At 46.3% G+C, this 11753-nt stretch overlaps 1 protein-coding gene across 1 annotated transcript; it reads left to right on the top strand.

Moving 5' to 3' along the window:
• Positions 1-4231: 4231 nt before the first annotated feature.
• On the top strand, positions 4232-5215 carry LOC130702261 (uncharacterized). Its single transcript, XM_057523920.2, has 4 exons — positions 4232-4358; positions 4416-4691; positions 4748-5106; positions 5174-5215. Exons 1-4 carry the CDS (start codon positions 4289-4291, stop codon positions 5213-5215), a joined length of 747 nt encoding a protein of 248 aa, XP_057379903.2. The 5' UTR covers positions 4232-4288.
• The last annotated feature ends 6538 nt before the right edge of the window (positions 5216-11753 follow it).

The raw sequence follows: 11753 nt of genomic DNA, 5'->3' as shown, positions 1-11753 counted from the left end.
TTCTTTCTCAGTAATCGAATAATTGACTTCTGATTTTGACATCAGCCGACTGGCGTAAGCCAACGGATATTCTTTTTTGTCTTTGGACTGTGACAATACCGCCCCAATGCCGTATCCACAAGCGTCCGTCATGATAATCATCGGTGCTTCATAATCTGGGTGAGCCAATATCGGGGCCGCAGTTAACATTTGTTTCAGATTTATGAAACTTGTTCGCTGAGCTTCCTCCCAAATAAAAGATGTGCCTTTCTTGGTTAATCTTGTCAGTGGTTGGGCTAATTTGGCGAAATTTTTTATATGCCGTCTGTAGTACGAACAAAGCCCGACAAAGCTTTGAACTCGTCTGATTTTTTCTGCTAATGTTTTTCCCTCGTTGCATTCTGCGAAGTCTGCTACTGCTGCAATTTTTTCCGGATCTGGTGATATGCCTTGTTTAGAAACCACGTGTCCTAGGACTTTCAACGTCGTCATTGCGAATTGGCATTTGTTTCCTTTTAGTTTAAGCCCTGCTTTGGCTAAGCACGATAATACCAGATGTAAGCGATGCACGTGAGTTTGAAAATCAGGTGCGTACACCACTACGTCATCTAGGTACACTAGGCATGAATTCCAACGCAGTCCTCCCAAAATGACGTCCATTGCCCGTTGAAAGGCACTGGGCCCATTCGTTAGTCCGAATGGCAGGACTTTGAATTGATATAATCCGTCTGCTGTGATAAACGCCGTCTTTTCTCTGTCTTCTTTTCGCAGTGGAAGTTGATGATATCCTGATTGTAAATCCATTATGGAAAAATATTCCGCGCCTTCTAGTTTGCTCAGAATATCGTTGATACGGGGTAGAGGGTATACGTCTCTAACTGTGACCTCGTTTAATCCCCGGTAGTCTACACAGAACCGCCATGATCCATCCTTTTTCTTTATCAGTACGACTGGCGCTCCCCAAGGGCTCTCTGATCTTTCTATGATGCCAGCTTTTATCATGTCTTCTGATAATCCTTGTATGATTTTCCGCGCTTTCCATGCGCTTGCATTTGGTCGCTGATATATTGGTAACGCTCCCTCTTTGATATTGATTTGATGTTCTGCTGTCGTACAAAATCCCATATCTTTGTCATTCTTTGCGAAGCATGATAGGTGTCCTTCTAGTAGTGCTAGTAGCGATTTTCGATTTTCGTTTGTTAGTTCACTATTTATTTGTTGTTCCAAATTATCTACTAGGTTCTTCTCCTCCAACGTCAGCTTGTCCTTGTTTTCTCCGTCCTCTTGTTGTGGAAGCTCCTCCCACTCACACTTGATTATCTTATTGGTATATGGCTGTACCGTCCCCAAAGTTGACCCTTCCTTTAGCCACACTGGTACGGCCGATAAATTGGCCACCAGTATGCACTTCGAATCTGCCGCCAGAATAGCATGACCTGTTGCCAGCTTTTTAGACACCCATAACTCTGTCGAAGGGGAAAACAACCCAGTTGAAGAGCTATTCTCGTCGCGATTTGTGTTCACTGTTATCACCGAAAATGCCGGAATCATGTAACTAGTTGTGTTACTAATTTTACTGCCAGCCTGAAGACTTTCCTCTTGATCGTGATCATCCTTAAACGGTAGCTCTCCCAATATCACTTGCGTTGTGTCACCGGTGTAATCAATTCGAAGTTTTCCGAATTGTTTTAAAAAATCATTCCCCAGCAACAAGTCAATTCCGTCCATTTCCATGATTACTGCCCTTCCTTGGGCTGTTGTATTATTATGGGTTATGGTTACCCGGGCTGCTCCTAACGGCGTTACTTTGGAACCATTTGCTAATACAATGTCCGGGCCGCCCCAATCCTCCATCACATAATGTGTGCGTCCCAACAATTTTGGCGATATGACGCTGACTGCTGCGCCCGTGTCCACCACTGCCGTTGCTGTGATGTCTCCACATTTCACCGTCTTTTTGATAAAACGGGATATGTCCGACAACAGTATTGGTACATTCTTCCCCAACTTTTGTTTTATAATCTCACTTGTCTCTTCACCACTTTGATCTTCCTGTGTTGACAATGGCTGTGTTGACTGTGCCGTTCCATGGTCCGTTTTGTTAGGAATGTTAATCTTGTTCACATAAAATTGTTGCTCCAGGTTCGGTAATTCTTCTGCATTCGAGTGTAACGCCACACTGTTCACCGTTCCTGCTTGCTTGTGTCCTTCCGGCTGATGAAACTGCCTTTGCCTGGCGTGTTGTTGTTCGCCCTGTTGTCTCATCCGATTCTGTCTTGGGCCTCTGTATAATGCTGACGCTGGGTTCTGGAAGCATCTGTAGTCAAGGTGGCCTATTTTTGAACAAAATCCGCATACGTATCTTCCCTCGGTCGTCCTTCTATTTCTATCGAATCCATTACTACTGATTTTGCTTTGACCCATTTTAGCCATTTGGAATGCCGGTCCTGTAGATAAGTGTAACTGTTTCACCGTTTCGTTTAATTGTTTCAGCGCACTCGTAATTTCTGCTGTTAATGTCGGTTGAGTCACATTCTTGTTCAGTTTCATATTTTCCGGCTCCTCTGATAGCGCTCTTAAAGATTGGGCCCAAACTTTCTGGTTCGCCAGAACCATGGCCTCCGTGTGTAACTTGGCCAGATCTAGAAAGTCAGCCGTAGATGTCGGCTTATGTGGGTAAATTTTTTGCAATAACGATGGTTTTAGACCGCGGTATAGATGTTCTAGTTGATGCTCTTGTGACATTGTCGGGTTCACCAACCTGCACATATTAATTACGTCGTAGAAATACGACACTATGTCTTCCTCTACGCCTTGTACTCGTTGACGAAGCTTGCTCTCTTGCACTAGTGTGAAATTAGCCTGCCGAAAGGCCGCTACGAATTGCGATTTTAACCCTGTCGCTGCTGGCAGATTGGGTCGTGTTGGGTCTTCCGGGTTCGGGCGGAGCGGAAGATCCTCCCAGTGATCAGGGTGAGGATGCACCAAAAACCATTTTCTGGCTGCCCCTTCCAAATACATCGCGAAATTCCGCGCTTGGTCTGCATCTGACCAACGGTTGTACGCTGCCACTATCTCAAAGCGTTCTAACCAATCCATAGGATCTTCCTCCGGGTTTGCTGAAAAAATCGGCGGTGCTATGAATTTTTGTACACTTGCCGCCATGTTGCTGGGCCGTGTGTAAAAATTGAGCCGAAATTGCTCTGGTGTCGAGTTTTGTGGTTCACTGATTACTGCGCTTTCTACTCCACGAACGTCTTCTCTTGACACTGTCGCACTGTCACGTGTGAGGGGTGTTACATTAACAATGACACTACTATCAGGCACTTCCACTTTTTCTATCAGTTCAGATTGATCAAATAGTTCCGGATGTAACCGTCTACTTGGCGCCCGGCCGCACGTAGGATATCTCCCTGACTGTTTACTCATCAGTCGACGCGAACACTGGAGAATCCCAATAGTTTCGAATCTCAAACAATTCTCCAAAAAATTACGGGACCCTCCCCAACGAAAACTTCCGCTTTGCTGGCCACCTCTTGTACCAGTTTGCGGCAAACGCACGAAATCAAATGCGATATACTGAAAATCCGCACACAACAAAAATAAAGGAACCTTCCCAACAAAAAAAACTTCCGCCTTGCTGGCCACCTCTTGCACCAGTTTGCGGTAAACGAACGAAATTAAATGCGATAAATGGATTTACGGAAAATTCGGTTGACCGACACGGAATCAAATTTACGAAGTTCTTTAGGGGCTCGACCTGCGTCTCCACCAATTGTGACGGCTACTGCCGCACTCCACTAAAAAAGGACTGACTCACAGCGCTTTTGGACCTGGTGTATTAATTTCTGCCACACTTAACACTCCACATCCAACTGTCTACTGAGAGCCCCGTCTCACTCGTAGGCCCTCCTATTTAAAGCAAAAGGGTCGTTACCCGCTAGGGTGACGCGGGAAGTAAAGGAGATGGTCACGTAGATAACCTCTACGTGACCGTTCGAATAGAAAGCGCATAGAAGGGGTAAGCTCTTCCAATAAGATGGTCAAGCAGATAATTCTACTTGACCTTACGGAAGTGAAAGCGGAGAAAAAGGGTTGGGGCTGATGTACGAGACGTTCCCAGCACGTGGATGTCCTCGGACTCCACGTGTCCCTCGTTAACACGTGGATGTCCTCGGACTCCACGTGTCCCTCGTTAACACGTGGATGTCCTCCGAATCCACGAATCCACGAATCCATTGTTATTTTTAAGGCCAAACTCTCTAGTGAAGCTCTGGGCAAAGGTGAACCGTTTAAGATTACCAATTCAATGCTTAATACTATAGAAAGTAATCAGTCAGAGACCCTTTCTGTTCTGGCCCTTAAAGTTGAAGCTCTTGGTATGTTTATTACTGTATATGATTACAATGTTTCATAATGAAATTATGTAACTGCAGGTAAAGTTGAAAGCCAACTTGCCCTATCAGTCTTTGGTTGCAGCGAGAAGGAGACCCCATTGATCAATTGTTTGGAATGGGTGCAATATGAACATGTAGACGGACATTGGTCTTTCAAGCAACTCAAACGTTTAGCGATACCTCACGGCTTGGATTACGCTTCTGTTTTAAGCCCTGGTAAAGCGCTATACCTTATTGCCCGAGAACCTCTTGGCATTATATTCGATTCGAACAAGGATGTTGCTGCGCCTTTAGCAAATAGCGAAACGATACAAGGTATGTGGAAATGTTCACTTGTCATTCAACTGGAATTTATTCAAATGCTATCCTAGATGAAGCCGAAACTAAGATTGCCTACACTTGGATGGAAAGCCCAGAGGAAGTGACTGTATGGATAACATTTAACAAACAGACGTCGAAGCACGATTTAGTCGTCAAAATTGAAAGTCAGGCATTGAAAGTTGTGTATAAAAATCAAACGTATTTGATTGGCGAGTTGGCTCATCCCATTTCGGTCGAGTCCAGTACGTGGACACTGTCGGATGCGAAACTGGAGATTATCTTGTCAAAAATTGACAAGTCACTGAGTTGGAATCATCTTATTCAAAGTGATCTTCGTGGTCGAAAAGTCTTGGACTCCGAAACAGCCGCCGATTATGAAAGCGTAATTAATATGGACATGAAAGAAACGGTATTGTATTGCCTATTAAATTGGTTATCTGTTTCGCCACGTCACCAATCCCTGATTTTCTGTTTAGCAAGCAGAGGGCGGTGGTCGACCTCCCCGTCTTCAGCAGTGAGCAACTAGAAGAATGTGATGATATGCCCATGGATGAGTCGTGTATTTTTCGCTTTGACGGAGAAACGAACGAATTCACGCACAAAGTATGCGGGAAGCTACGATGCGCGAATTCATTTGAAAGGAAAATGGCTTTTACGCTGCATAATTTTTTCTTTTACAGGCAATACTGAGTGGACAGCTTCTGTTTTTTACTCAGTCGGCTCCTGGATTGGCACCAGCCTTCTGCTTACGTCACGACGTCGATGGTCTTATTTGGCAGCCTATGGGCGACGAACTAGAACTATCCTGGCGATGCTTGCACACGGCTTCACTGCAGGCCTTGGGCTACATCCAGGTTTCTAAGGAACAACGGAAATTTACTGTAGCACCGCCTAGTAAAAAAAAACCTTAGCGAAAATTTCTGTTCGGGCCCTCTAACATGTTTCAAATTTTGTTGATATGACGTACGCAGCTTTACGCGATGCCTTCAGTCATGTTTACATATACCGCCAATCGACTTGCACTTCGGCTGGAGTGGAAATGGTGCATCGACCTACAGGCCGACGGGTAGGTAACATTGCCCGTCAACAAGTTCTCAATATTGATAGTTCAGAAGAGTGTCTCGATGCTCTGGCGACAAACAGTTTTTTGCTTCTTCTGACATCTTCCTCTCTTTTTGCTATTCGTGTAAATAGCGATTGAAACCTCTAATCTATCAGTTGCTTCCTGGAATTGAATAAATACATTTTCTGATCCAAATGCATTTTTTTTTATTGATTTCGTAGTTCAAGGATTGTACAATATAAAGCAAGTCTCTATTGAGAAAAAATTTCCGTTGAATTTCCCGATAGGGAGTCTTTCTAGATGACATATAGTAAACATCGGATATTTTTTTATATTTCTCTTAATAGATGGCGTTGCTGGTAATAGAAATTCGAACACAGTATGGCAATATGGCAATCTGTTTTACCCCGCTTTACTGCTATCACCATCTACCGGTCAGATTTCTAGTGAATTCTCTACATACACCCACTGAATATTTTTGCTGCATCGCGCTAGCGCTGTAGCGTACTGGCGCGCTAGCATTGCATCAACGGTGTATTTCAAAAACGATTAACTTAATGAAAAAGTAGCAATATTCCCTGAATCAGAATTCAGTTTTGAGTATATCCTGTGATACTCAACCGATTCCGATGAGTGTCAAGCTTTTGTAGAAAAAAAATGTTAAGCCCGACTAAAATAATAAGCCCGATTTTTCTTAGGCCTTGGGCTCGGCTTAATTCGTCGGGTTAAACTTTTTTTCCTGCAAAAAATGAAACCGGGAAAAAACCGCTGTTTCTTTCTATTAAGTTAATCTTTTTGAAAATACACCGAATATTTGACGCAATGCTAGCGCGCTATCACGCTACAGCACTAGCGCTATGTAGTAGAAATTCGTTAGTGGATGTAGAGAATTAACTAAAAACCTGACCGCTAGATGAAGAACACCGGATATTTTTATCTAGCTACAACGGATTGCCATGTTTTACTACGCCATCTACCGGTCAACTTTCTAGTTAGTTCTCTACACAACCCATGCTCACTAAATAGGAAAAATGTTAGGTGATTTCACACACATCGTTGCTTTCCTACACCGTGAGCATATAAAGAAGTTTTACCGTATTCCGTATTTTATTTTGTTAAGTATTATACAGAGTACTAGTAGCTTTGGGCCCGTCAGGGCCGGGGGATAGGTGGCGCTAGCGTATTTTAACGCTATTTTTAAGAAAATCGATTCATGCCATTTTTTCGCCCGTCTACTTTCTTTCGCAATCAAGAGTTCCCCTGTCTTGCCCGCCGACCCACTCATTGTTTCTGCCCGTCAAGATGCCAGTTGAAGTTGCCCGTCGACCCACTCTCTGCCCGTCAAACCATTTTCTGCCCGTCAACCCACATTCCTCTTGTCCAGTCGCTGCCCGTCAAAACGCCCGCCATAATTGCCCGTCCACCCAAATTTTGCCTCTGTCCGTCTTCCCTCGCAAAGTTCCTGCCCTTCAACCCACTTAGCTCGCCAAGAAACCGGCTGTTGCTTCCCGTCGGCATCCTCTTTGATCGTCGGCCCACTCTCTGCCCGTCGACCCACTCTCTGCCCGTCGGCCCACTCTCTGCCCGTCGGCCTATTCTCTGCCCGCCGACCCAATCACTGTTTTTAACCGTCCATCGCCTCATTTTCTTTGCCCGCCAAGAAATCAGCTGAAGTTGCCCGTCAAACCGCTCTCTGCCCGTCAACCCACTTTGCCTGCCAAGAAACCCGTCATTGTTGCCCGTCTACCTCCTGTCTGTCCGCTGGCGCACTCTCTGCCCGTCGGCCCTCCAAACAGCATCGACATTTTGTTCGCATTTGCTCGCCCCCCCCGCCATTTGCTGCCCGTCATTAATGCCTGTTCCGAATCCTACAGCCCCAAATAGTTAGCAGAGGCTTTATCTAAAACGGTATTGTGCCATAGGCGAAAACGGAGGCAGGGGAACGTAGACGACGCAACGAGGAGGGAAGATCACCCTTTCGCAAAATTATTAGAGACAAGAATTTGCCTGTTACAGTCGCGTCACTCGTTTTCCCGTAAAATATTGTAACTTGTAAAATATCAGTATTGAGCTAACGTGCCCGTAATTAAAATACAGAGTGCGAAATTTACCTGCAATCTTAAAGTCAGTACGTATCGTTAACATTTTGGTGCATCGACCGGGAATCGTGAATCCCAACGAACTGATCCGTAAATTGTAGTCGTCTTATCGCTCTGTATCGTCCACATCGTTTACGCTACAGCACGAAAACTCATGCTGACGTTGTCTCCTATCAAGAGGATCTACAATCAAGCGTTACCTTTAGAACAAAACTTAATTAGACGATTTACGCCACATGTGCTCGCCCCTATAGCACATTGAATCGTCTACGCACGAAGTATTGTCCTAATAACTTGATTGTCGAAACCTTAGCTTGTACCCGTCTCGTCGACAAGCTCATGCCTTTAAATAACGTCTAAAGTGCATACTCGCAAATCAGTCCCGCGTGGCAGATCACGTAACACGTTGCGTAAACTGATCCCATACGTCATCCGTTGTCATTCAAGCATGGCCAACGAAGCTTTCCCTCTCGATGTTATTCAAGAAGAAGAACCGGAGGAAGATTTGGAAGAATGGCAAAGGACAAACGACCCCGCTCAGCTAAAACAGCACCGTACGCAGGCCAAAAGAATCCACACGATGGCACTCAATCAAGCTCTCCTTGCCGTCCGAATGCAGGAAGATGTTGGAACAATCGAGATTGAGCGAACAAGCCTGGTTCGTGCATACGACATCGTTGAAAGAATTCACCGTCGCTACGTGGAAGTCTGCAAGTTCGACGGCGAAGATCTAGACAGAGAAACCAGCTGGGGAATTGATATTTCCATCAAACACTCGAGGGCGTTAACCGACATGGCCAACTACATCGACTCCCTTCAGGCCCGCGCAAGATCAGTTGCAGGTTCCAGCCGTAGTAGTGTTTCCAACCGTTCATCAACCTCATCGACACGACGTAAACTTCAGGAGGCCGAGCGGTTAGAAAAGGAAACGCAACTAAGGATTCAACAGGAAAAAGCCGAAGCCTTACAACAAGCCGAAGAGGAAGAACGTAGAAAGCAGTTCGAACTTGGCAAGATGCAGCTCGAAATCGCCAGAAAGGCAGAGGAAAAGCGGGTTGAAGCAGCACGTAAGGAACGACAACCAAAAATGGAGTTAGAGAAAGCAACGTTACACTAGCTCCTTGTTACGTAAACAACTCGCAGACTAATTAGCGGAAACCGACGAGACGGATTAAATCGAAACGTCCGGGTTTGATAAAACAGATGTCTGGAAAACTTCTAACGTCCCATTTCATGCACCCGCTACGCCTGTTCCAGAATTCTGCATGCCGTACAGACCAGCAACGACAATGCAACCATGCTCTCAACACGGGCCGGCTGCGTCCCAACAGCCGTTTACGTTTGACCAGCCATCTTCGTCATTTCCTAACTTGAACGTCAACGCCTCAAGCTACGCACCCACAAACATATTCGATCGGGTAGCTCAGCAAATCAACTCCAGCGCACGTCCGCCGTCACATCCAACAATCGCGATGTCGGCGCCTCCCGTACACAACCGATTTACGCAACAAACGTTTCCGTCCCAGAGACCAGTTCCTGATTCGCAACCAACGGTGTACTCCCCTGATGCCTGGATATTCACCGTGAATCGTCATGACGCACCTCCGACATTTCGTTCATCATCGAGACGCCAGCTGAACCACCGAAGTTTGACGGCAACCCGATAAACTGGCCTATGTTTATCCAGTCATTCAAGGTTCAGATCCATGACACATGTTTCAGCGATGCCGAACGTCAACATCATCTACGTGCATGCCTGACGACCGAAATTCAGAAGAACCTCGGTGAAGTTCTACTCAACCCTGGATTATACTCCTTTGCATTGAAAGAGCTGCATCGGAAGTTCGGGAATCCAAGAATCGTATCAACCGCCTGCTCTTCATTGCTTCTAAAGCTACCTTCGTTTAAAGATAGCGACTACGAATCTTTAAGCAGTTTTCGTCCACACTCCGTTCAGTCGTCGCAACTTTGCAACTGGGTGGATATGATTGGAGCTACACAGTAGCACCACTTTGGCTCAATTGGTTGGAAAATTGCCGCCCAACCTACGCAGTAAATGGGCCGAAGTGAGCTATCGAATTCAAGATAGATTGCCTACGATACTCGACCTGGACACGTGGCTCGATGACGTTACGATGGCGGAGTATTTCGTCCGTGTTGGCGTCGACCCCACATTCCAGCAAGGCAATCATCCGAAGACTCGAGAAAACGTCCACAAATCGTCTAACAAAAAACCGAAGAAGTCGACCGCCCCTATGGTCTTCTCCACAACCGTAAACATCGCATCCTGCCCATATTGTGACGATGCTCATCGCCTTTACCTCTGTGAGAAGTTTAAGGCGTTAAATCACGGAGCGATCGGTAGTCAAAGAAAAAAGATGCTGTTACCGGTGTCTCGACGACCGCCATCTAAGTTCCGAGTGTAAAAGGGAAAAGGAATGTGGAATTGAAGATTGTAAACGTCTTCACCACCCTCTTCTCCACGGAGCACCGAGGATGTATCCGAAAACGCCACAATCGAGCCCGACGTCACCTCTTCTCGAAAGGGCCCATTTAACGGCGCGGTCTCCTACGGCTACGAAAACGAAACGACCCTGCTGCCTATCGTCCCTATGGTAATCGAAGCTAATGGTCGAACCTGGACCGGGTACGGATTGTTGGATCCCGGTAGCCAAATCTCAATGATAACCAACGCGCTTGCAAACGAATTGGGACTTCAAGGCGAGAAGGGACTTTCGATAATCGGAACGTACCACGGCCGCGACCCAACTGCACGACAAAGGTGTCCTTCAGAATCTCGTCGTTGGACAAAAGCAGTTCTTTCGAAATCCCGAACTGTTACTCCGTTCCCGTCTTAAAAATCAAGAACGAAAACGTCGATCTAAAGAAGCTTGTCAAGGATTGGCCTCATCTAGCTGGATTGAAGGTTCCCGCCCAAAATTCCGTGGACGTGAACGTGTTGATCGGCTCGTGTGATATGGCTCCGCAAGAAGTCCTTGAAATCAAAAGAGATCCGTTGAACGAGCGAGCTCCGCGAGGTCTCCGAACAGCCTCTTGGATGGTGTATAGCCGGTCCGATTTCTCCGGCCACCGTTGCACAACTTCAGTGCAACTCGCTCTCATTAGCGCCCCCACCCGATCAAGATCTTGTGAATGCGATCGATCGCTTTCTACTCTCACCGAGACCTGCAAGCCCGAGCAGGTGTCAAGGTGCCGGTCAGCGACGATGGTGCATTCACCAAACAAGATCCTAAAGAAGCAGAAACGACAAGATTCGTAGGCGATCGTTACGAGTCGGGACTCCTCTGGAAAAACGAGCCGAACCTCCCCGACAACAGCCAGGCTACACTCGCTCGCTTCCTAAAGCTAGAACGAAGACTCATCGCCGACGAAAATCTTGGTAGAAGAAGATACTCCGCTGCAATCAACGAATACATCAGCCTTGGTCACGCCGAAAACTTTCAGCCGAGGAGGATTGAGAGCTCTTGATCAAGGCTCATCATGCCCAGGTTCTGCTGTCGTTGCCTGGCAACCCAGTTTCGTATATCGACTTAGCGCTACACGGAATGCCCATAGAACGGACGTTGGGCCTCTCACTCGACTACGGTAGCGACTCGTTCGTAGTGAGCGCAAGCATTAAACTGGATGAAGAGACGAAACGTGAAATACTACGAGAAACGTCAAGCGTCTACGACCCATTTGGTTTTTTCTCACCGGTGTTGCTACAAGCTAAACTCATTCTGCAAGCTGTATGCAGAAAATCGGTTGGCTGGGACGATCAACTAGACCAGACGACCATCGATGAGTGTCAAAATTGGGCCATCTCCTCTCGAAGCTAATCACTTTCCGTCCCACGATGTTTTTACCCAGAGCTACCAAAAGCACGAGGTGTTG

This window comes from Daphnia carinata, chromosome 10, assembly GCF_022539665.2.
Source record: "Daphnia carinata strain CSIRO-1 chromosome 10, CSIRO_AGI_Dcar_HiC_V3, whole genome shotgun sequence".
NCBI lineage: Eukaryota > Metazoa > Arthropoda > Branchiopoda > Diplostraca > Daphniidae > Daphnia > Daphnia carinata.
This window is presented reverse-complemented; position numbering and strand designations above follow the sequence as displayed.